This window comes from Anastrepha ludens, chromosome 5 (assembly GCF_028408465.1).
Source record: "Anastrepha ludens isolate Willacy chromosome 5, idAnaLude1.1, whole genome shotgun sequence".
In the NCBI taxonomy this organism is placed as follows: Eukaryota; Metazoa; Arthropoda; class Insecta; order Diptera; family Tephritidae; genus Anastrepha; species Anastrepha ludens.
In genome coordinates, this window is record NC_071501.1 from 15,174,100 (window position 1) to 15,201,165 (window position 27,066).

Sequence of the window (27,066 nt, forward strand, 5' to 3'; positions counted from 1 at the left end):
CTTAGACTCCAACTACATTTCATCCAAACTGGTCTTACAGTGTAGAGAGGAGCTGGAATTGCTTAGCCATTGGCTGGAAATCACTCTGATATGGGTTCCCGGTCATAGGAACATACGGGGTAATGAGATAGTGGATGAGCTAGCAAGAAAAGGTTCAACACTAGACTTAGCGGAGGCGGTGGCAGTCTCCACCCCACTGAACACACTAAAAGCATCCATTGCTTCACACTACCTTGCTTTAGGCGAAAGAAGATGGAAGCAAATAACTACATGTACTACAACAACAAAAAGTGGCCGTCATACAAAATCCAAAAGACGAATCACCTGTTAGGATGTTCTCGGCCAAACACCTCACGCTTCACTGCAACCCTCACAGGTCATTGAAAAGTAGGGGAGCATGCAGCCAGACTCAACCTCCCCTTCAATCCCATCTGCAGAAGCTGTCAAGCGGAAGGGGCGAGGGAAAGTCTTTTCCACTATTTATGTGAATGTCCGGGGGTAGCCAGGGCACGACGCCGCTCCTTCAGTAAGCATTTCCTACAGCTAATTAAGGAGATCTCAGACATCTAGATAAAAAATTTGCTGTTATACTTGAACCTCACTAAATGGATCTGACTTGGAAGCAAAAACCAACAAAAACAAAAAAAAAATACATCATCACACGAGACAGTGGTAGTAAAACGGTGCTGGTCGCTAATTAGGAATATTTCAGTGGAAATATTCAACCACTTCAACAACAACAACAACCTGATGATGTGGCAGCCGAAGTTACTCTCTTAATTTTGCTATAATCTATCATCCTTGAATGCGAATGATATCCATTCTATACCGGAAAACTTTAGTTAGCCGATAGAGGCGCCTTGAACCTTCTTATGATCATCGTGGAAGGGGTGAGCACAACGGCAAAGAAAAATTTACATTAGAAAATCCATTACTGGATTGTACGGGAGTACGGTGGTAGTAGTTTCAGTCATGAGTTCTGAGGACTTAAATTCTAGTACAAAACAGAACAAGAGCACTTTTTGTTCGACCCGATCTGTTCACGGAGACGTCCTCCTCTTGGATTGTCAAGGTCGCAAAGGTTCAACACCCAAGCGGCGATACAGTTTGGATTATGTCGACTCGATATGCAGTTGAATTGCAATCGGTTGTTGTCCGTCAAGCAAGGCATATGTTTTAAGTAGACCTCGAACCCTACCAAGGCTGTTAATTTATCGCTTCCAATTGCTACCTAAAACACTTGTATTTGTGGTACTGATCAACGCATTGCCTGAAATTTGATCTCTTGAGTGCTGAGTGTAAGACTGACGTTGGAAGGTATCTACTTAAAATACCGAGTAATCTTCCAAGATGCGTACAAATACTATTTTTTGCAGGCATACTTAGATTTTGGTTTTATTTTGAAGTTCAATTGGCTTTCCAGTCGGTTTTTGCCGAAAATGTGCTGGAATAGTCAGCAATTGCCATGTATGCAGTATCAAATTAGCTGCATTTCCTACAGGGTTCCTCTGTGTGCTACCGGCTTACTTACGTTCCATATAAATATATTTTACGCGCTTTATTATTATTCTAGTCAGGCTGGTTTCCTCCTCCTCGACAGCAAAATGTGAGCGATACTTTTCCATAAAGAAGCTTTTTTCCTCGAATTAATTTGTTTAGATTAGTTTAGCAAATATATCAGTATTTATATACTGGCTTGTTATTGTTGTGTTATTTTGTGGGTGTTTTGGCGCTTCCAAAAGCGTTGGCGTGCATTTATATGTACGAGTATGTGCGGATATTTTTGTTTATCTGCTTTACAATTTGTGTTGTTTAAAAATTTCGCGCGTGCTTTGCGGTTTTTGGTAGCTGCGTTCCTTACAATAGAAAATTACAAGTGGTTTTAAACACATTTACATACACACATACACACATATGTATATATTTACAACCACATGCGGGTACTATAAATAAAAATCGCAGTAACTGCAATGCGTGAGTCATTCAAAAGTGTTAGCGATAAGTGTTTTGCCCGCAATTCGTTTGCTTGTGGAAGTCAATTAAAGCTAACAGGTTATTTCGCCGGCAAAATGAAACAGCTTTTACCAATACTTGAAACTGTATGCTAAAGAATTTTATATTATGCAGTTTCTGCATTATTACTCATACTCATTTTTGAGGAGAGTAAAAGATTGAACGCGAGGCTCGAAGGCCCAAGTTGACATTCACAAAACTCAATCCAAGAGATTGGCCACAACTGCGCTGTAAGTGTGGAGTCCGTGAAGACTCCTATAAAGACTACAGGGCTAATGAAAGGTTCTATTAAAAGTTGAGACCTTGCATACATACACACATACATATATGTATGTGTACATTAGGGCGGGTTGATTTAAAAAACGTTCATTGCTCTGTGAAAATCGTATTCTAGGGATCAAAATAAGAAACTTTGCCGAAGGAACCATACCTCTAAAACGAATTCTGATGTCCCCCAATTTGGGTCGAACGAAAAATCCCACTTTGACCCATTTAGAGTGCTCCAATCGAGTCCAAATGTGTGACCGACTCCCACTAACTTTGGACGGCCGATCCACCCATGCCAGTGGCACACCCCCTGGAACTCCCCTGGGGGGTTCCGCATACAATCATTTCAAAATATCACCATTTTTGGCCTTTATATGAGAAAAGAAACTAAAAAGTTCGACCCAAATTGGGGGACATCAGGATTCGTTCTAGAGGTATGGTTCCTTCGGCAAAGTTTCTTATTTTGATCCCTAGAATATGATTTTCACAGAGCAATGGACGATTTTTTTGCCTCCCCACAAATCGACCCGGCCTAATGTACTTACAAGGTGAAGTCAAAAATCAACAAGACTGAACTAAAATAGAAACGGTAGGTGCTTTTTTCTGATATATTCGAGTTTATTTATTCAAAGTAGTCCCCTTTGGACTGGATACACTGTTTTGCGCGATCTAAAAGCTTTTGGAAAGAGTGTTTTAGGTCATTCACCGGAATGTCTTTTAGGATGATGGTACAAGCCTTTTTGATGGCCTCTATAGACGCAAAACGTTTTCCTTTCATGGTCAAATCCAATTTTCTGAATGGTGAGTGATTGATGGTTAAAATGCGATTTCTAGTCAAAAAATCAGTTTCGAGAGTGGATCGATGAGATGGTGCATTATCATGCAATAAGCACCAGCTTTCTCCTACGCGGTATTCAGAGCGAATTCGACGAATGCGATGCAACAAATGCTTCAAAATGTCAATATAGAGAATTGTATTGACGGTTTGGCACATTTTCACGAACTCCTTGCGGACAATTCGCTTGGAATCCTAAAAACAAATGAGCATCGACTTGATTTTTGACTTCTCCAAACGCGATTTTTTGGGTTGTGGCTCGTCTGGGGCCTTCCATTCGGCACTTTGACACTTAGTTTCAGGTTCATGTTGGAAACACTACGTTTCATCACCAGTTACTGTGTTGTAAAGGAAGTTCTCGTCTAGAATCTAGAAGTTCTCGTCTTTTCTCGCCTCTTTATTAGGTCTTTCGAATGTTGAATTCTGAGCAATTTTTGGTCCTCAGTTAACTTGCGCCGAATGAAACGTGCGCAGACCTTTCGTAAGCCCAAATGATCAGTTAAATCAATGTTTTGCGATAAATCGATGCTTTGGAGATATTCAAATCCAATTCCATGATTTCAGCGATTATTTCGGTTCGTTTTTGATACATTTATAAACAATTTCGATGGAGTTTTCGGTGATTACTGATGTTCATTGTCATTTATGTCCTCACAACCATCTCTGAGACGTGTAAACCACTCATGAGCTCTGGCACGAGATAGACAATCAACGCCATAAACTTTCTTCATCAATTAAAATGTTTCGGTTAACGTTTTACCGATTTTAAAACAAAATTTGATATTAACTCTTTGTTCGAAACTCATTTTTGTACCGACGACACAAACATACTGACACTTTAGCCGCAATAACTTCACTTCCATTGAACCGAATGTCACCAAGCTTTCACTGGAAGTCGGCTAGGGGTGTAACTTCCAACGCACTAACTCATCAAAAACATTTTTATGACGCTAGTCTTGCTTATTTTGGACTTCACCTTCTGATCGCTTTTTCTCAGTAAGAATTTCGGCAGTGATGATGGAATATGCTAAGGCGAATTCATACAAGATTTTGGGTTTGCAATTCCATGGTTTGGATGTCATTCACGCAGTAAGAATGTAAATTAACAGATCACTTTTACATTCAAACAACTAAAACGAAAAAAATAAATCAGCTGATCTCGTAGCATCACCTCGAGAATGGTAGAAAGAAGATTGCGCCCATCAAGAGTGCGTGACGTCACGTTTGCCGAGCTGTGCAGTGTTGCCAACCATTTGCTCTTCACAATAAAGTTAATGCTTTTTTATACGCAAAATGCAAAAATTTTTAAGTTTCGTGTTTGTTTCTTTTTTTTAATTTAAAGCTACCGAAACTTTAAGTTAAAAAACAAACTATATTATTAAAAAAAAAGGTTAAAAAAAGTCACTCTGAAAAGATTCTAGTGCTAATGAAAATGTTTTTACTCTTATAAAATTTGATAATTTGAAAGTGCAAATTTAATTTTTGGCTCCATTTAAGGTTGTGCAAGAATATTAAATCTTCTTCTCTCAACTCTTCTTAAGATTGAAAACCTTTTTTACACATTTTAAAAAATCCTTTGAATTTATTGAATGCGAATTAAAACCATAGAGGTGTAATCGTTTCTTTCGCTCCTCAATCCTAAGTGGGACTTAGGGCATCAAGTCGTGGATTCATAGTAAAAATAGGCAACGAAATACCAGAAAATACTGAAGAAACCATACTGACATTTTTACAAAAAGAGTACCTTATCTAGTTACATAACCTCAAATATAGCAAAAAAGTCGTTCCCTTAACAAAAGAGTCTCGCTTAACAAAAAAAACTCTTAAATTAAATTTTACATTAGCATAACACATTTATTTAAAAAAAACGCACAATTTAAAGACAATTTGTCACGCATACAAAGTTCTTTAAGTGATTCAATAAAAATTTGTTGGGATATTTTCTTCAAATGGGCATTTTAGTGCGTTTTTATATCCAAAGCTTGGCAACACTGCAGTAGCGAGAGAGAGATTTGACTGCCGAAAGCAGAAGAACACCAACAACACCTGCAATCGCGGGCAATGCCACCAGATGTTAAAAAAAAGTAAAGCTAAATAAAACTGGGTGAATTATTTAAATAATTATTAAAAAATGTATATTTTACAATATTTTACTCCGAGACTAAAGAACAAAAAAAATGCTAAATCATCTTACGAAAATAGTAATCTGGCCATACTGGAGCTAAAATCACGTAACTAGTTGTCAAATTCGCTGAGAGCAAAGTAACGGTACCACGATAGGCGCCATCTCATTATTCTCTCCATCGTGGCATCCCCTCATATGAATTCGCTATAGGAGAGAACTGAGAGAAAAACGTCAAAATAAAAAATTTTAATAATTAAAAATTTATGGGACGGATAATTCAAAAATTATGTGTTATAGTGTAAACATAAAAGTTAATTACGAAGTGAATGGAACGAAAAAGTTGTTTATATAAAAAATAGAAATGGTAAACAAACTTGTAAAAGGACGTTAACCCAATAATAGTGGTGGTGTGGTGGTCGTGCAGGTGCTGTCTGAGTGACACAGCCCATACCCAATTAGCATAAAAGGTGCCATTTTGATACACCATTCGTAGAACCACTACTTTTTATTAGTTAAACCATCTTGATTTGACTATGAATCTGCCTATGTCGACTATTTTCTTTTCTGTAATTTCTTTCAAGTTGGCCATCGAGAATTCCCTCAGCTTCTATGTCGTAGAGCACCCAGCCTTGGGCACTCACACCGACAGTGAAATACTGGTTCCTTAGATTCTTCTTGATTGCAGCTTCTGCGTCTATTATTCTAAGGCCACCCCGTCTTCCTGGCATGGTCTCCCAAAGGCAAGTGCCCGGTTATTGTTGACGTAATTCTGAATATGTCTGCTCGTGGTTTTCTTAACAACTTTTCAGTTCTGGATTTGTTGAAATTGGACCACGCTTGTTTAGTTATTTTGGTAGATATTTACACGGATACCTGGTATTGGTCCATCTGTCAACGGAATAACGAGAATATCTCCCTTTTGCGCACACGCTTTGGGGACAGCTTATTTCTAAAGCTTTGGATTCGTTATAGGATGCCCCCTGTCTTGCTACTTCATCAGTTTTCTCATTTCCTTCAATGTTCCAATGGCCAGGTACCCAAATGAGAGTGATGTCTGTCGTGCGCGATAATGCATTAAGTTCTTCTTTGCATTGTCTGACGTTTTTTGAATTGTTGCCCAATAATAGATTCTGTAAAATTGACTGAATTCCGATTAGTGGCATAGCGATATGGCAGACCCTACGTATTCTCCCAGTCGTGTATATTCCAACTTCCAAGGGACTCGGCACCATACAAAATCGTACCGACGTGTGCATTTGTAGCAGTTAAACTAGTCAAAAATCCGGAGCTCTTCGATAACAAAAGCACTCAAGTCTCAATTAAATAAATGTGCACTCCCGACTCTAAAATTGTCCTCAGCTTTACAGGGTTTGATTGAAAAGTAATGAGCCTTCCCGCGCGGAGCGTCCGCCAAGCAATCAACCGAATCGGCTGGTGGGGGAAAATGATCGTTGAACCTTCCCCTTCCACTAGAAACCGGTCCCAGTTCGCTGGCAACAGCGGTGCAGTCAACATCGCTCCGCGCGTGAAAGCTGTTTTAAAAGTGTGTTAGGATTTTGCAGTGGCAAAAATGCAGCGATCGTTGGAGCAACGTTACTCGATCAAATTTTGCGTAAAGCTAAACAAAACGAGTACCGAGACCATTGGGCTACTTAAGGAGGCTTTCGGGGACCAATCTCTGTCCAGTGCCCAGGTAAAACAGTGGCACAAGTCGTTCAAGGAAGGCCGGGACCATGCTGATCATCTTTTTCGACTCTCGAGGCATCGTCCACAAGGAGTTTTATACCTCTAGGAAGCACTGTAAACGCGGCGTTTTACAAAGAAGTGCTCCTTTGGTTGAAAAACCGCGTCGCCCGGGTACGGCCCGACCTCGTCAACAATTGGACCCTTCAGCACAACAATGCGCCGGCGCACACCGCCTTCCTCTGCACCTCTGCATTGGCCAAGATGGGGGTTCCGGTACTTCCCCACCCTCCCTACAGCCCAGACCTGTCCCCTTCGGACTTCTTCTTGTCCCCGCGCCTGAAAAGAAAGCTAAAGGGGAGGCGTTTCGACTCCATCGAGGCGATCCAAAAAACTGTGACAGCCGAATTGAACGCGATTCCGGCGGATAAGTTTAAAAAATGTTTCCTGCAGTGGAAGGACCGCTATCAGCGGTGTATTGACGCTCAAGGGACCTGTTTTGAAGAATATTAATTGTATAAGCCAAAAGGTTTAATAAAACTGCTTTAAAAAAACGAGGCTTATTACTTTTCAATCACACCCTGTACTTAGGTACACTTCCTACACCTAATAAGCATGAAACGCACTCGAAACGGTCACGAGCTCAACATTGAGCTTTGAATAGTTTCTATAGTCTCTATATAGAGGTGGTTATCAGTCGGTTAGTCAGCATTGTTTGCCTATTAGGCAGACGATTATCTATATTTTTTCTATGGCAGAAGCCCCATTTTTCTAGCTGCCAGTTTCCTGTTAACTTCCCACATTCTTATTTATTGAGCATAAAATCCGATCCGAAATTATGAGCGAACTTTCAGAGCCTTGATCCTCATTAATTTATACAGTTGTTGTTTCCGATCGATCGTGGATACTTTTTAGAACTCGGAATTCGTAAAAAAACTGTTCAGTTAGGGAATCATCGTCAATCATTTTTCGAGAGAGATAGTGTCGTTTTCTAACAGTCTGTTTACGCATACAGATCCACATAGTAACTTTGCATAAAGAGTAAATTTTATAGTAAATAGTCCTTATGCGAAATCGGGTATCTGAACTGTAGATATGCGAAGTAACCAACCGCACTCTACAGAGATTCCATAGCTCATGTGCCAAAGAAAATTTTCGAGACGTTTCGGAATGCACTGAGGTAGATTACCAAAAAAAGCACGAAATCGTTCTCAAGTGTTATTGTGCGATATGAATGAAATAAAAGCCCATAATCTTGAATCTGGACACTCTGCTGATAACATTTTGTTTTAGTAATTTGACTCGCAGTTCTTAGATTTAGTGAATCGTAGGCGTACAAGCGAATAGACTGGCACGAAAACGTGGCTAAAACAAATTAGTTTGTTGCATTATTCAGTGAGTGTTAAATACACCGCTAGTTTTGGCTTCCCTAAGTCCATTTAAGCCCCTATGAAAAATATGCATATGCATGTATGTGTGTCTGTATGTACCTAATATGCATATATGTATGTATACAAATCAACATAACTGTGATGGGTTCCCACTCCGCTTACATCACTTCCGCTTATTGTATTATGCCGCGCCAAAAACTATCAGGGTACAGCCATGCATGTGTATGTGTGTGTAAATAAGTGAGCACGTGAATTTTATAATTCAATTTTTGTGCTGCCAGTACGGTAAGCAATTCGCGAGGGTGCTTAGTGAAATTATGAAAAAATTCGTTTGCCTTTGGGTAGAGTTTTTAATCATACACTTCATATTCCATTATTTTATTGAAATTTGCAGTCATTCACACCGTGTCACGAACGTCTGATATGCGGTGGAGGGTTTTGATTAAGTTTTAATGGGATATTTATGCAACAGTACACATATTTTTGTGTGTAAATACAGACTTATTTATGTTTATTTAAATCACATGAAACGCTTTAAATAAAAATATAAACTTTTCGCACGGAATTTTCAAGAATTTTTGCTTGTTGGGATTTCCTTAAGGGTGCCATATGAGCAAATTAAAATAAATAAATAAATAATAAATAAAAAAACGTTAGGTTAGACTAAGTTAGCCAGGTTGCTTGTCTAAGACAAGACACTCAGTGACCCTAAGGGCCATTGTAACACCTGCATTTGATTGTTGTCCCCCTACTAAGCTGCTTAAACCACTTAGATCATTTTAAGAAGGGAACTAGTCCTCTACCAGAGGCTTAGTTGTGGGAAGACTCAGAAAATGAGCCCGGCAAACACTGTTTTCGCATTTTTACGGATGGCTCCAGGACCGAGCATGGCTCCGCCTCCGAGGTCTACGTGGAATCCAGCGGGACAAAACTGCACTTTGCTCTTGGAATGCTTGCATCTGTGTTTCAAGCGGAGGTGTATGCGGTTCAAGAAGCGATGAACTTTGTTGTGGAAAAGCGATGGAGAGGCAGATCTATATGTGTCTGCAGCGACAGCCAAGCTGCGCTTATGGCCTTAGACAGCCCCAAAACCACATCAGGGGTAGTCAAGCCCCTTAAATCCAGGCTGAACTATGTCGGTAGACATAGTAGCCTGATGCTAACATGGGTCCCGGGACACGTGGGTATCGCGGGTAACGAGACCTCTGGCTCCTTAGTCAAGATGGGCTCTGATGCCAACTTCTTTGGCCCAGATCCCGTTTTGCCACTCCCTGCTTCGGCCATCACAGCCACGGTTAGCAAATGGGTAACTACCACCCACAAGCGAGCTTAGCAGGCTGAGATAGGCTGCAGATGGACTAAACTGATGTTACTTGTCATGCCCGATCGACTGTCGCAAACCCTTCTGACATTAAACAGAGGGGAGTGCAGACGGCTGGTTGGACTGATGACGAGCCACTTTCTGTGGGCGAAGCACATGGAAATATTGGGTATCTCAAACAGTGTACTCTGCCCAGCTTGTGAAGAGGAGGATGAGACGGTAGACCACCTCCTGTACGTCTGCCTCGCCTTCGCTCGAATCAAGTTTGAGGTCGTTGGCACTGATGTGTTAAGAAGCGACCACCTTGGCTCCTTGGCACCACAAGATCTACTCAGATTTCTTCGAAGATCGGGTAGATTTAAATAAAATTAAATGGGGATCCAAGTGTAGTACAATGGACTAAATTAATGTCTGAGTGTTGCACTTGCTAGTTGTCCCGACAAAAAACAAAAAAAAGGGCTCTCAATGAGACATTTTCAAGGTCTTCTAAGAAATAAACGCCAAGATATTTTGCACAGTTTCTTTGAAGTGCACGAGATTCACAGAGGAGGTACTGTGCCCACACAATTTCTTCTTAATCTCCACAACTCCTGCAGACGTCATTAAGAGGTGTGTGTACCCATTTTACTGGCTATGGTGCCATTAGCGCAGTGATCCGTTGTAACACCTGTGAGGACGCTGCAAGTGGATCTGTTGAATCCAAGCAGACATTGATTCGATTTTGGTCAGAATGCTTTGAATTTGGACATTGCAGTTAGTAGTCAGATACCACCTTTTATTGGTTTCCGCGATTCCGTCCTCTAAAACCGTTAGCCTGAGCAGACTTCTCCGTTAAGACCTCAACATACCTTATTCGCTCATGCCTTTCTACTAATTCATAAATTGAAGGCAAGTGGCAACTCATTGAAACAAATTCTCTTTCAAGCCGACGTTTTTTTTTTGTTTCGCATAACAATTTTCTAAAGTAGTAAAAAATCTCAATCCGCAAATTTCTTAATCAACTGCAATTTTTTAATTTCTTTGCCTCACCCAAAATGTTATACTCGTAATAATAATTTTAAAGCCTGACTCAGTGTAGCTGCAATCCAGCTTTTGTGGCATAATTAACGAACTGTGACACAACAACTGTTTTCTTCACTACCGTAGACTATAATCAGCGCGAAGATCGCCGCCACCCACTCGTGTGCAGGTGCAGCGGAACAATGGCTCTGGATTGAGTAACAGCTGTCGATCGGTGCGGCAGCAGAGGAACTTATGAATGTAGGTATGGCGTTATGTTGAGTAACCAAAGTCGTGTAGCGCTCTGGGTTTGTACCGTTTCCCACATCTTTGTTGGATGGGTGTTGCTTGTGATTTTGTTGCTTATTGCAAGCAGGAATCTTTTGATCAGTGAAGCGCAATAAGTGTGAATTTTTATTCTTCTGAATGCTTCACTGCATTTATTTTGCACATGTTTTTTGTGAATTCTTTGCAAGCATTATTTTTTCGATGTGGGTATTGAAGTATTTAAAAGTAAATAATACAGAGTTAGTCTCGAACTCTTAACTCAAACTTCGTACTTTGTACTTTGAGTGTGAAAATGGATTGGTTTATGCCGTAGCAGCAACTTTAGTAGCAACAAGAAAAACACTAACACTGGTTGTGAGGCAAAAAAGAAAAAAAAATATGGAAACCGCGTATGCCAATATGAGTATGTATGGGTGTGAGTATAGTCGCGCAATGTAATTACTTTAGACTTTATTACATTACACTTGCCACAACTTTTTCTTTACAAGAACATATTTATAAACTCTTATGTATGCACATACATACATACAGACATATATTTTAAGGGCAACTATTCATAGTAAAGCCGCGGTGGCATAAATCAATTTTCTTGCTCACGTCACAGGCACGCAGACATGTCACAGAGTAATTAAGTTGTTGTTTTTCAAGGGGAATTATTTTATGTGGTCTGCAAAATTAACATATCGAAACTGTTAAAGGAAAACAAATTTTTTCGTGCAGCCATATTTTGTGGCGCAAAATTAATCAGCCAATTTGGTGTGTGAATAATATTTGAAGTGATTAAAAAAATTATTTTTAGTGATGGAAATCTTAATTTTTAAATTTACGCCTCCTTTACTTGGTTGCTTGCATACTGGAGCTGTCCGGTTCACAAGAGTCAAATATGCACGGCGCTATTCGCAAAAAGTACAAAGCTATTTATATGCAACAATTAAGGGGGGAGTCTGCTTTAGAGGCTTCAAAAAATCGATTTTTTTGTTTTCGCATAAATGTCTTCCCAAACTATCCAAGAATGTGTTCTCAAAATTTCAGAAGCAAATTCAAAATATTTTTGCAGTTGCAGAAGAAATTGTGAGGAAGCGTCGAGCAAGTATACGAGCGGCCGGATCGCTCGAAGTGCGATTTCTCGGTTTTTTTATTTTACGATTTTTCCTAATTAGGTAAATAGTTTAACGTCCTATCGAAACGAGATAACATTGATTGTATTCGGAATTAAATTCTCTTCTAGTTGAACTTAAAAAACCTTAAGAAAGTTATGATTAACCCAATTTTTAAACAATCTAAAGTGAATTTGGCGCCTCGGCAAAATGCTTGTACCAGGCATAATATGACATATATTTTAATGAAAAAAATTGAGAAGACCGTTGAAATATGTAGCCTCTAAAGCAGGCTCCCCCCTTAAGTATTTTTTTGTTGTTTTTTAGCTGTATGAAAACTCTCGATATCGGTAGCTATAGTTTGACATCAGCTGAGAATGGCAAACTGTTCAGTTAGGTTTGGCAAGTCATCATGAATCGTTTCACCAAATTGTGGAAATTTACTTAGAAAAAAGAATAAAAAAAAAAATATCTTCGCAAAGTTCATAGCACGAAGTGTTGAAGAAGATGCCGAAATGTTGATTCATCGTCGTTCTTAAATTGTTGGTATTTGCCCTTCAACTACGTACACAGTATGTTCAATAAATAACATCACTTTTCAGATGTAGAATAAAACACGTATCGTACTGTATTTGAAAGTTATTTTTTATTCCAAATAGTCTCCATTTAACTCGATACAACGTTCAGAACGCATGGTAATAGATCAGGAGAATACGGAAGGTGGTCGATGACACAAATATGTTTTTGTATCAAAAATTCACGAGCATTTTTGGTTTTGTGAGGTGGTGCATTATCATGCAATAAAAACAGCTGTTTCCCCTCTGGATATTCTGGTCTTACACGAACAATTCTTGACCACAAACGATGTAAAACTTTTAAATAGTATTATCCATTAATAGTTTGACCTTCTGCAACAAATTCCTTTTGTACAATACCCTTGGATTTTTTGATCTTCATTTAATTGGTGTGGAACAAAGCGTGCACAAACCTTTCTTTTACACAAATCGTCAGTTAAAATTTTCCAAATAGTACCAGTAGATGAATTTTATTCTTCAGCCAACATTTTTACAGTGAAATTTCCGTCAACAACAATGATTTCGCTGACTTTTTCCACCAATTCAGCACGATTACTTGCTTCTAGACGACCAGGTCATTTATCATTATTCAAATCTTCACGACCATTTTTAAATCGTTTAAACCAATTATATACATTTGAACGAGCTAAACAATCATCACTATAAACTGTTTGCATCAATTCGAACGTCTTACTAAATGTTTTTCCAAGTTTAACACAGAATTTAATATTTGCTCTTTGCTCCATTGTATTTTTACGACACATGCACGAAACATACTGTCAATAAAAGGCGCTTAACTTTTTAACCTGTCAAACGATTTACATGAAGTTTGCTGCGGTTGAAAGCTGACGCTTGTACCTTTTCAATATGATCAAAGTTTAATAGATAGCTCTACGTGTTCCATGATTTAAATAAAAAGTTCTGTTATTTATTGAACATACTGTGTATTTAACGTAAAGATCCTGGCTTAAAAGTAAATAAATAATTGACACGTACACTTCCGTTCGGTGTTTGACGGAGCTTCTTCTCCTATTTGTGGCGAGCGTCTTGATGTTGTTCCACAAATGGAGGGGCCTACAGTTTTAAGCCGACTTCGAATGGCAAATTATTTTTTATAAGGAGCTTTTTCAAGGCAGAAATACACTCGGGGGTTTGCTATTGTCTGCCGAGAAACAACTTTTCCTATCTTTTTGCCATTTCATGCACGGCATTCCCGAATGGTAGTCACGCACCAAGCCTTTCGGCTACGCCGACCGCCTAAGTACTTTGGTTTCCGTGCCTTTAAAATACAGCTCGGGCAAGAATTTAAGCCAAATGAACATCTTATGTGTAGAATTTTTACTGATTGGGCTCATTTAGATTTATTGGAAAAAATAGTCAAAAATTGGACTTATCGAATGGACCATGTATGCCAGATATCATTACAACAAAAAAAAAAAATTGCCATTAAATTACCTACCAGATAATAATAATCCAACCAAGGATGATAGAATACATGGTTGCGCCTTCCAAATTCGCTGTGTCGCCAGAGCCCATGAATAAACGAACAAAAGGAAGGGGCACTAATTGTTTGTTAAGGGGAAGAGCGGTAGAAACTACCAAATACAAAGAACTATACGCACACATATACACATTCTTGCGACGGCGTATTCCGCGTAAAAATGCAAAGAAACCAACGGCACATCGTTTTCATTACTTTGATTGTTGTAGTTTAAATCTCACAAATCACAACATTACCAAACTATTCACTGAATTTTCACAAGCATGTAATTTCTCCTCGTTATGTTTGTTTTGTATCTGACGTCAGACTTGACAAAATCGCGAAGAATAAAGTGACTGTTTTGGAAAAGCACCACCATCAGTACTCCATTTGCCTCGCATTCCAACAATATTTATGTTCTGTGTTATCATTTTGAATGCTCAAGCTCTTAAAAAAAAATCCGATATAAATAACTCTGACAGCTTTTTCGCCCTTTTTGTACTCCACAAACAATTGTTATTCAAATTATTTACAGGTTGCCAATTTTCGAAGGACCCATCTGGCAACTCTGTATCTTTTGACAGAGACGTCAGATCGCTTAATGACATACCGCGTTGGAAGCGTCAGTCCAAGCAGATTTTTACCACGCAACAGCCACGCGAGCGCTCCCAAATTGTTGAAATTTACATTCAACAAAAGAAGTCAATTGTGAAAACTCAACGTACGTATAAAAACTTAAATAATGTGAAAAGTACGCCTTCTAAGAACACCATTTTCAACTGGTGATGCTCTTTCTAATCCAAAGACGCCAAATCAACACCGACCAAGGCGTCGCCAAGGACATTCCAAAATCGCCGTTCTCAGCAGTTGGGCATTGCTCGGACCACTTTACAACGAATTTTCCTCATTGATTTGCATTTATTCCCGTATTAGATTCAATTGACGCAAAGATTGTTGCCTGCGGACAAGCCTCGTCGATTGGAATGGGCCCTAAGAGTCATCGAAATCCGTCGGGTCCGTCGAATATGGGCAACCCTGTTGTTATCATCATATTGCATGTAATTTGCAATAACAGTAATCAGCTGATTTTGGCGGTCAAATCAGCAAATTGCAAAAACAATTACATGTTAATTTTGGTTTTTTTTTTACTACTACTCGTACCATTCGACGAATTCGCTCCGAACAAAAACTACAATTAGCCAGCTTAACAGCTGATTCTCTAACATATGTACTTATATCGAGAACTGAGTAGCGGTACCACGATATAAGCAATCTCTTATGTTCTCTTTATCGTAATCTTAACCAAAGTGTTTGATGACTATAGTCCCTGATGAATCCGTAAGAGAATACAAACCAAGAAATTGATAAATAAAAAAAAATGCAGTTCTATGGAATTCTATACAAAAGTAGTCAAGTTGGTCTGCAGCAGAATTTGGTTATTTAAAAATTGTTTCCAAAATTATGTTAAACTCTCGAAAGCAATGCCCTCTTATATTCAGGAAAATTTCCACTTTCTGCATGTTATTTATTTACCTTCACATCCACATCCACATCCACATATTTGGCTCCATATGGTTTTTGATTATTCTTATGAAATAATATCATATTCCATGAACTTCAATTCAGTCGTTGGTATGTTTGTGGCTTTGTGGCATTGCGGTTTGCCTCAAGGGTATCAACTGTGCTGTATCCCTAACCCCCTTCGACTTTATTTCTGACAATAGAGTGGTGAAGGGCTGTGTGCGCCACCACAGCTACATTGCAATGTATTTCTCCCCAAATAATTTTCCTTTCATTATTATTTACTATTTTTTGTTATTTGCTCTTACATTTTGCCATAATCCTTTGGGTATTGTGTCCTGTAAATGCAGCGTTTTAAATGAAATGCTTGTTTTATTGAGGCATGTGGCTGTAAAACCTCAAAATTTGTATGCAAGTTTTAATCAATACTGGGTGAAGCATTGGAATCATTTTCAAAAATACTATAGAAATTTTTTTGCTATGATTTTTGCTTTATTAGTAAGCGTTCCGAAAAGAAAAAACTTATGGTCATGCTAGTCTATTATTGCGACAAACTCAGTTAATCTCGGTGAGAACTGACTACATCGTCCCGACGGTAACATTAAATAGGAATTTTGCCACACTCTTTCCATCTAAGGAAGAATGGAATAAGAGATTCTCTCTAAACAACTTCGACACTACAGTCTATACGGATGGCAGTAAAATGGACTGCGGTGTTGAAGCTGGTATATATTCTCACAGACTTAAAATTGAGAAATCTGTGCGTCTCCCTAATGCCAGCAGTGTCTTCCAAGCGCAAGTACTAGGAATTGGGGCAGCCTGATTTCTCTTTTAAGGGCAATATCGCTATTCTTTCGGATAGTCAAGCTGCAATCCAGGCACTGGGTTCGGCTACTACAACCTCTAAAGTGGTGGAGCAAAGTAGGAATAGCCTCACCACCCAGAGTGAAAACCATAAAGTAACCTTAATTTAGGTCCCGGGACACCGGAACATAGAAGGTAACGAAAAGGCCGATGAACTGGCAAGAAGGGGATCTGCCATGAATAACACTCTTGCAGAATCGGTATTCACACCATTAGGTGCAGTCAAGAGTACAATTTCCCAAAAATACCTCCGAATCGCGAATTGTAGGTGGAAAGACCAGATGAAATGCAAAATTAGCAGAACGTTATGGCTTACCTACAACCTCAAGCAATCGTCGGCATTAATAAGCATGAAACGACGGGACGCCTGGAGGCTAACGGCAATCATAACTGGATTTTGGTCTGTGGGAGAACAAGCAGCCAAATTGGGCATCCCTCACAACACATACTGTCACACTTGTAAAGAACCAGAGAAAAAGGAAACAATCTTCCATTTCCTCTGTGAATGACCTGCTCTATGGAAGGACAGAATGTTAACTCTGGGTCAACCGCTGTTCGAGAGTATCGAACAACAGTCTGGCTTAGACGTCAACAACCTAATAAGGTTCTTAAACCGCACAGACTGGACATAGTCTTGCTGTAAATAACCGTTAAACAAATTGGTAACGAAGATGTGGCAACAAAATGGTGCGGAAGCGCTAGTTGGATTCTGGAAGAATCACCACAAAAACCAACCAAGCGTTCCGATTAAATTGCCGACTCACCTGGGCCTACAACCCTTCCATCCTGTGTCGCCAGTTGCGCTGTCTCTATCTGAAAAATTGCTTGGTCGATATTCGCTTTAAGAGTCCACATCGTAATTTCGAGACTCTCTGTATTCACTTGAGCTAAATTACTCGTTGGCTCTGTTGGCCGGATTGCGGTATTTGGATTGCTTCAGTGACTAGAAGAGATTCAAGTAAGCAATCGTGATTAGCGATTTTGTATGGTTATAAATCCGGAAGGGGCACAACGTCTCCGTAGATTGTTTACTAGCCATATGATGCGACGTAGTTATTTGTTTGAACTCTAAGGGTCATAGGGAGAGTTCTTGGTGCAATTGAAGTAGTATGGCAGAGCCTAAAAATACTGAAGTTGGGTATAGGCAAGTTATGGACAAGCTGGATAAAAAATCAGTGAATATTTACTGGAGAATATTTTGTAATCGTAAAATTTTACCTCAACGTATGTTAATATAAGTGTCTTCATAGGAGGGATGGAAGTGACTCGTGATCATATCATTTCAGCCACCAGTTTAGGTTTAGAAGCAATTAATTCATCACAAGGAAGCCGTTACGTTCGAAAAAAGCATTCACTCGCTTAGAGGGCAGATGCTACTGACTCTAGTGACTCAACTAAGAACGCTTTCCCTTAGTAGTGGCATGATTCACTGATAGTCTCCGCGGTCCATGTTCGGGGAATTGATTAGTTGTAAAATGTCTAATATTTGTGTTAAACTAGCGAATGTATCCCTGAAATTCGTTTAAAGTAAGGTCCAAAATCAATTTGTAATGCGGCTCGTGATTGTCAGACAAATGAAAGGCTCTACTCGAACCGTTTTTTTATGGAAAGCTTTTATTATGCCACATATGCGTTCGAAGGTTGGGTTTAGGCTGCCAAGGGGCGAACACTATTAAAAAACACTTTTTTGGAGTCTCACGTCCGTAGTGGACGTCGTGTCGAGGACCTGTTCCCTGTTTCTCACGCAGAAACACACTAGACCTCGACGACCGTTGTGAAAAAAGAACTTTTTGTAATACTTGGGCGCTCAAACTTTGGTAATATTGAGACTTGAGCATCAAAATGAAAAGAGCAACTGTAATTTGAGTTCTTAAAAATAAACTATAAGGGTTTCGAGTTGAACTTGAAAATGACTAGCCATACAAGTACTAAATATTATATGAATATTTTTGAATGCCTGTATGATTTCAATGTAATCTATTCCAATAAAAAAAATTTCATTCTAATTTTAAACCCTAAAACGCATTCCTCCTACAGTAAACCACATTTTCTTACTCTCTTTCTCAGATTACATTTAGTGTCCAAAAAGCGTGCGTCAGTGTCCAATTAGCAACCACAAATAGCACCTAAGGTTTCATTCAACTTCCAAAGGGCCACACACAATCGCCCGCACAGGCGCTGTGGTGTTAGTGGTGGCTGCGGTTGCTCCGCATTCGGAGTGGAAGCCACAGTAAAACACCAAAAAATAACAAAAACAAAACAGAAACGCTCTCGAAAGTGTACAACTCTGCTGAACGACAAACATGAATGTGATGCGTAAGTTGCGCGGTAACGCCAGCACCACTGGCTCACCCACCGCGGGAGCAGGTGCTACAGCTAATGGCAATATTACGGCGACCAGCGCGAGTGCAACACGTATGGGAGATGAGATAACCGCTGCCACAGATGCGCGCATACAAATCAGCCTGCACACGCTGAAGCAACTCTTCAATGAGTACACACATCCCAAAGAGGCGCTCAGCGAGCACGAAAGAGATATGAAGTTGTATCAAATGTTGCCGTTATTTTGCAAGGTACTTGTGGCGAGCTATACTTTTTTTTTGATTTCACAATTGTTTTCTGTCATTTTCTATCTGTCTTTATACCTCTTTAGGTCTTTAGCACGTGTCCGGCAGCCGATATGAGTGAAAAGTTCTGGGATGTGGTGGCTTTTTGTCAACAAGTCTCGCGCTTGATGGTCAGCGAAATACGAAAACGTGCCTCCAATCAAAGCACGGAGGCGGCATCGATAGCGATTGTGAAGTTTTTGGAAATCGAAACGACCGAGGATACCAGCAGCGGTTGGATGTTGTTGTCCACCTTGAATTTGTTGGCCAATGGAGATGTGTCGTTGATACAGGTAATTTTTGAATTACGACAAAAAATTAATACATCGTCTTACGCTTAAAATAATGAAGGTTTATATAAGTAAATCTTTCTGTAGAGACTAATGTGAGTCAATTAAGAAATACTCTGTAAGTGTTTAGTCAAAACGTATCCCTTATAGGTCCCCAAATATGTAGTGACTAACATTTTTATAGGTATCTGCCGTTCTTCAGAAAAAATCCATTTACATGCTCAAGTGTTTTGCCGAGCTTCTCTTCCAATTCGTGCTGTGCATTTTGAAAGGAGGAAATGGAAAAGTCTAAAATTGCATGCCGTCTCTGAGCGTCAGCTGGTTTTTCCATATAGAAATGCATTCAAAGTATTTTTAATACTAACCGGTGGGCTTTTCACGTACACAGTGTGCATTGAACCTGTTACTAATCGATTAGCTGGCAGGAAAATGCCTTACACAATATACAATTTTACACTCGTTGACTAGTAATGCCTTAGTTCATGGAGACAGTTGTCACTTCTGTGATTTCTAGGAACAGGAAGATTCTTGATATTTTCATCCGAGGAGAGGCCTGGATATCCTGATACTAACATGGATCCTGGGGCACGTGGGTATCACGAGTAACAAGACCTCTGACTCTTTAGCTACGATGGGCTCTGGGGGCCAACTTCTGCCATTTCCTTCTGCAGTCATCAAAACCATGGTTAGCAAACAGGTTACTCTAAACCACAAGCGAACTTGGCAGGCTGCAGAGGCTGAAAGAGGCTGCAGATGAACAAAACTGATGTTATCTAATATGTCCGATCGACTGTCGCAGATCCTTCTGTCATTAAGCAGAAGGGACTGTAGGCAGCTGGTTGGATTGATGCCGGACCACTTTCTCTGGGCGAAGCACATGGCAAAGGTGGGTATCTCAAATAGTGCATTCTGCCCAGCATGTTGAGAGGGGGATGAGGCGGCGGATGACTTTCTCTGCGTCTGCCCCGCCTTCGCTCGAATCAGGCTTGAGGTCTTTGGCACTGATGTGTTAAGAAGCGACCACCTTGGGTCCTTGGCACCACAAGATCTACCCAGATTTCTTCGGAGGTCGATTAGATTTAAAGCAAATCATAAGAGGAACCCGAGTGCAGTACACTGGACTTAATGCTGTCTGAGTGTTGTACTTGCTAGTTGTCCCGACAAAAAACAAAAAGCTGCTTGGAACTGTTTTGTTATCAAACATCAGTACACGTGAACAATTTTAACTTTTCAGATATCCTTTTATTTTTTTAAATTTTTTTGCGTGTATTGAAATAGGCTCTGAGAAAATGGCCGGACAGCTGTTCAGCACATACATATAGCGCGGCGAAAGATTTAGTGTAGGAAGAGATGCGAATAGAGCTCAACTATGATTAGTCAAATCAAATCAAATGCAGAATGTGGCAATGGATAGGTCAAACGCTTAGAAAACCACCAGATAGCATCGCGAGAATGGCATCGAACTGGAACCCGCAAGGGAGCCGAGGTCGCGGCCGGCCAAAGATCACTTGGCGACGATCGAATTTGCCCGAACTAGCAGATGACGACATCATATGGGACGGCCCAAAAACATCAGCTCGGAACCGTGTACGATGAAAGAGTCTGAAAACTCAAATTATGGTTCAGATCAAGAATATACTCGGACTTTTTCGAAGTAGAGTACACATTAGGCCGGGTCGATTTGTGGGGAGGCAAAAAAATCGCCCATTGCTCTGTGAAAATCATATTCTAGGGATCAAAATAAGAAACTTTGCCGAAGGAACCATACCTCTAAAACGAATTCTGATGCCCCCCAATTTGGGTCGAACTTTTCAGTTTCTTTTCTCATGTAAAGGCCAAAAATGGTGATATTTTGAAATGATTGTATGGGGAACCCCCAGGGGAGTTCCAGGGGGTGTGCCACTGGCATGGGTGGATCGGCCGTCCAAAGTTAGTGGTGTCGGTCATACGTTTGGACTCGATTGGAGCACTCTAAATGGGTCAAAGTGGGATTTTTCGTTCGACCCGAATTGGGGGACATCAGAATTCGTTTTAGTTCCTTCGGCAAAGTATGGTTCCTTCGGCAAAGTTTCTTATTTTGACCCCAAGAAAACGACTTTCACAGAGCAATGAGCGATTTTTAAATCGACCCGCCCTAGTACACATTCCATTTTTTACAATACAATACAATACAATAGTCCTGAAGTCCTTGGACGAGCATGAATTTGCGTCGTGGTAGTTCCGGTAACATAAAACCGACGGCCGTGTGAAGTGGACAGTGCTTTTCTTCCGGTAGAAGTAAAGTTTATCTATTAAGATTCCTCGCACATTCAGCTTGAGCCCTATGAAAACCTAAAATATCTCCTTATGATTCAATTTTTTCTATGAAATATTTCGATAATTTTCTATATCATCAGACGAAACTTCAAGGATACCAGAATTTCAAGAATATTTTCCATTTTATTCTGATCCCCATAAGATTCTATTTGATCTACATTAATAGATGCACTATTATAAAAGGTTTGAGTCCGAATCATTCTCTTCCTTTCCCCATTACGGTTTCACAGCTAACTTCTCGAACCATTTGAAACGCATCAGTTTCGTGTGCACCAATTTGCCCATCACAAACATTTCAATCCGTCTTCGATGGCGCGGTACCCTTTCCATTTCCTCCTCCATTTCCTCATCAACCATCCCCTCACGGGGCATCTTTGGCTCTGCTCGTATGAGCATAGCATCAAAGGCGAATGTTGCATGCAACATATACATGCCGCCAGTAGCTAGTGCGGCTATGCTTTGTGCCTTGCAATAAAAAAAGAATGGATGCGTTGGCTCCTCAAAATCGGAGAGAAATATCAGATGAAAATCATTCTCCGCATGATACATCGACATCAGCGAGGCAATGAAGTGTGCAGTAGCGCCCAAAGTAGTGGATATTGCTTCCATCATTTCGTTGCGGCCACGTCCCCAGCAAATGTTAAAAATGCCGAATAGTGAGTGAACTGCGAAGCAGGAAAAAGTGCCGCAATAGAAGAGATTGTGCGGGAGCGGTTCGGTTCGCACGAAGCCCAGCGCATGGAATGTGAGGCAGGCTATGCCCAGCAGCACTTCAAGCAGCTTGAAGAAGCACCAAATTTCTTGCATTTGTCGTGTTTCAATTCAAATTTCTTGCAAATGTTGCTTTATTAAAAACTTTTTTGCTCAAATGTATTTATTTTTCTGATTTTTTTTTTCGCTTCTTCACTTACAGGTTATGACAGCAGCCGCAGTGCCCTCCACGCTCGTCAAATGCCTGTATTTGTTCTTCGACTTGCCAATAGTGGATGATGATCCGGCACCGGGTGTCGGCGAGTCAGCGAGCGACTTCAATGCCTTCGAGCGTCGCACACTACTGCAAAAAGTCTTCGTACAGCTGCTGGTTAAGCTTTGCTCATATCCGTATCCGGCTGAGGAGTTGGCGCGCATGGATGACTTGACGTTGCTCTTCTCGGCCATCACTTCGCCCTGCCCAACGCACAATATTGTGTGGCGTAAAAATGCAGCGGAAATATTGACGACCATCTCGCGGCACGGGCTAACCGATGCTGTCGTTAGTTATATACATTGTAAGTTATTTGAGCTGTTGTTGTTGGTGTTGTTTTTGTATGTTAATCTTATTTATATTGTTTTTTTTCAGCCAAGGGATGCATGGCTTTGTGCGTGGATAATATGCAGCGTCTGAGCTTTGGCAATCCATTGGAGATTGTTGAAATGTTTGTTACCGTTTTTTGCTTCCTAAAGGATTCTAGTCAAGTGTCACAAATTTTGCTCGATGACTTCAAAGCATCACAAGGATACCTCTTCCTCAGCGACTTTTTGCTCAAGTGAGTTTGAATGATTGAATGCTAAAATCTGGCAATTTCGAAAGTGTACTTTGAGTAGGAGAAGTGGAATAGACTACTGTGGTAAAATTAGTTCTTAAAGCAAAACTGTAATCAATACAAATACCCCTCATGGACGGAGGTAAGAATGATAGATTAGGGGGCGTCCATAAATTACGTGAGATGTTTAAGGAGGGGAGGGGGTAGAGTCAAATCTCATCTAATCTTGCGTTGGAGAGAGGGGGGGGTCTCGGCAAATATCACGCAATTTTTTTTCTGATTGAAACAAAAAAATTGTACATGCTTAAGATTTAATCTCAAGCGTAATCGTAGTATGATTAAGATCATTCACTAATTCGTTCGAAAGAAAATAATTTCATTCATACTTTAAACGTTATACATTACTACTGTCAAACCAGCATATTTGTTTTATACCAAATAGCTCAATTTAATCTGAATTTGAAGTACAGTGTAGCCCGTCGGTTGTTTTCGCGCCACTATGAGCCGAACGCCCTATCACTCAGGTTGACGTTTGACAATTCCGGACTTTAAAGAACATGACGGAAAATCATTTGTTCCATTTCTAATACGCGTACCGATTCAACCGCTGAATGCCTTTATCAGCACGCCTATTGATCTCTATTGCCAAAGTATACGTGATGATTTAGAGAAAATATGCTGCAGTACATGAGGTATTTACTTCGCATCTATCACAAGAGCTGCAGAGCACAGGAGAGCAGCTCACATTGCACCAGCTAAGCAAGCGCGTATGTTCCGCAAAGTGCGACCCTCACGGATTGTCACAAGACGAGCTAATGAGTTACTGTGCGCAAGCGTCAACGGCTTAGAGTGGATAGATTAGAACGAAGTTGAAGGAGCACATGATTTTACTGAAAATCATATGGACATGTTGGTCCCAATAGTCTCTCTTGAAACCGCGCATGATTCTCCATGGACTGAATTAGAGTAGATATTCTTTTTTTAATCGCAGTAGTTACGATTTAAGTCTTCTATTGTTAAATTTTTATTACACTTATAACTCTCAGCAATATTGATTACTAGTCTTAACTAGTCGTAAATAAAAGCACGAAGCAAATTTTTTTTTCTTTTTACAATAACAATCCAACGCATTTACATAAGAAACCCACATTTTGAAAAATCTCACGTGAGATTGGGGGATGGGGGAGGGGGTTGAATAAAATCTCACGACATCTCACCAAGGGTGGAGGGAGGGTCAGAAAATTGAAAAAAACCATTCACGTAATTTATGGACGCCCCCTTAGAGAAAAAAATCTTTTGGGATCTAGCACATTTTCTTCAAACAGTTTTTTTCTTATGATTTTTTTATTTTTTCCTATGCGACCCTTGTTCAGCATTTTTAGAATGCTCTCAATTTAATTAATTTTGTTATAAGACTGAAAAGTAAACTCTTTGTCAACTTCAAGGGCTTTAAAATATTTTTAACTTCATTTATTTTTTATTTATTTTTATTTTTTTTCTCTTCTTCTTCTTAATTGGCGGGATAACCGCTTACGCGATTTTGGCCGAGTTTAACAAAGCGCGCCAGTCGTTTTGTTCTCGTGCTAACCGGCGCCAGTTGGACACACCAAGTGAATCCAAGTCCTTCTCCACCTGATCTTTCCAACGCAGAGGAGGCCTTCCTCTTCCTCTACTACCACCAGTTGGCACCGCATCGAATACTTTCAAAGCCGGAGCGTTTGTATCCATTCGGCCGACCTGTCCCACCCAACGTAGCCGCTGGATCTTTATTCGCTACGCTATGTCTATGTCGTCGTAAAGCAAATTACCTTACAGACTAGAAAAACAAGCCAAATTCGGCAACTAAAATATGTATATAAATCTATACAAATACAATTTTAAGCTACGAAATTGAAATTTTTCACAAAGTTAGATTTAGATAAAGCAAAATCAAGCTGACTGAAATTGGATGAATTATAGGGTCTAAGTGCGCGGGCAATGGGAGCATTACTCGCAAATTTAGTTATCCCCATAAAAAGGGTAAGCATTGCGAAGGCTTATTTGTGAAACACCAAAGCTTATCTGCTCAAGTAGAACTAAACAGTGGACGATGCCATTAACAAAACACTCTCTCGTTTATAAAGATTCTAGATTATTTAGCTTCAGCTGAGAATAATAGGATGGAACAGGGACCTAAAATCATCGGGAACGTAATGTCTTTTTAAGAAATATTTCTTTAACGCCCTCTATTTATCAAAAGTTGGTCGTAAGGTCTCCAATATCACAACATACTCTAAGTGAAACCGAACAAAAAAGTCTTTATAAAAATACTCCAGCCAGTGCAAACTCTAGGACACGATTAACTTTGGTCTATCTATGTAGTAACAGATTCACTAGACCCCGCTTCCAATTCTTGTGTTACAACTCGTCCAATCTCCTTTTCAAAAGATGATGCAGTTGAACATCCTACTTAGAGCTGATTAAAAAGTGTATTCCTATCCGTTAACCCGAGAAAAATTCGAAGCTTCTAAGAAATTTTTAGTACCCGTACTTGGAGCTCGAACCCTGAGCTATAACCCACTCTTAGCTCAATCGTGTCCAATGTCTCTAGATAATATAAAATTGTGAATAATGCTTTGAAGGCATTGTAAGAACTTCACTGGCTCGAATAACAGATCTCTTTGCGTCTTCTATAGATGTCTTGTCATTAGATTAGATTCGTTTGGGGGAAAAGAAGTTCATTATTTTTGTGTAAAATTTTTGCGCAAATGGTTTAAAACTGTTTTAAAGTCGCTCTTTAGCTCCTGGACGATGCTACGACTACTGGCATGTCGGTCAACTTCGATTATTTCTGTGATTTTATCGACATTTTCGAAGACGCGCTTGTCTGTGCGAGGTGCATCTTTAACATCAACAAAATGCCTGAACGGAATCGACGAAACCAAAATTGCACATAATTCTCGCTTACAGTATGGGCTCTATAAACACCATTCACAATTTCAGCGGTATGGAAAAAGCGGCGCAACGAAAGAGGTTAAAATGTACCGAAATATCCCTTTGTTGACTTCCATTGTTAGCACACTGTAACTCGCAACTGAATGGAATGAACAAAAAACATCGAAAGATTTTTTTAGTGTGAAATGTCACCTTGACAATGATCGTGAACTTTAAATCGTTTGATCGATACTTTACGAGATATCGATCATTACAGCAATCTACCGAAAAAATAATGGATTTCTTTTTCACCAAACTAATATTTTGTTTTAAAAAGTTCTACTAGTTGGGGACATTTAATACCCCATCGGGTTAATATCAAAAAATATGCCGCATATCATTAAAGGTCGCCTAAAAAGAGGACGGTTTTAGAAGAACAAGCAATCCTATAAGAAAAGCTCCCCCGGCAGTCGGTTCTACGTTACCGGAACGACTCGGATTTATATCCGGCCAAGAACTGTCACATCAGTAGCATTCCCCGTACATGCATGGGGAATGCTTATGCTGCTGTAAAAACAACAAAAGGTCTTTGCCTACAGACCATTAGTCAGAAATATTGCCTTAAGGGGTTACATAGGTTTCGTCGGGTAAAAAAAGGCGTACTTTCAATACTTTTTTTTTCTATGTAAAATATTATTTATTTAATTCAAACTTTTTTCTGTCTTATAAATACATATTTAAAGAATAATTTCTGAAATTTAAAAAAAAAAAAAAAATTATAGCTCCTCCATTGTGACGTCAGCGTCCGCGTTGTCAGCATAACTCCTGACAAGATCATCGAAAATGAAAAAACAAAAATAAGTGTTTTAGTTAAGACCATAAACTCGTGCTTGAACGAAGGAAAGAAAACAAAAGTAAAAATTGGAATTTTGGCAGACATTTTTCCAATTTTTCTTGCC

At 39.8% G+C, this 27,066-nt stretch overlaps 2 protein-coding genes across 3 annotated transcripts in view; one reads left to right on the forward strand and one right to left on the reverse strand.

Moving 5' to 3' along the window:
* The window catches only part of LOC128865258 (WD repeat and FYVE domain-containing protein 3), a 76,314-nt gene that overhangs the window by 25,646 nt on the left and 23,602 nt on the right, over positions 1 to 27,066 (forward strand). For both annotated transcript variants that reach the window (XM_054105409.1, XM_054105407.1), the window contains exons 2-5: positions 18,527 to 19,032; positions 19,113 to 19,358; positions 22,585 to 22,939; positions 23,011 to 23,197. In XM_054105409.1, coding sequence (XP_053961384.1) covers positions 18,763 to 19,032; positions 19,113 to 19,358; positions 22,585 to 22,939; positions 23,011 to 23,197 — 1,058 coding nt within the window. In that variant the 5' untranslated portion in view covers positions 18,527 to 18,762. The remainder of the gene's footprint in view (positions 1 to 18,526; positions 19,033 to 19,112; positions 19,359 to 22,584; positions 22,940 to 23,010; positions 23,198 to 27,066) is intronic.
* Positions 21,800 to 22,535, reverse strand: LOC128865259 (uncharacterized). The gene has a single exon (XM_054105410.1). It carries the CDS (start codon positions 22,476 to 22,478, stop codon positions 21,888 to 21,890), a length of 591 nt encoding a protein of 196 aa, XP_053961385.1. The 5' UTR covers positions 22,479 to 22,535; the 3' UTR covers positions 21,800 to 21,887.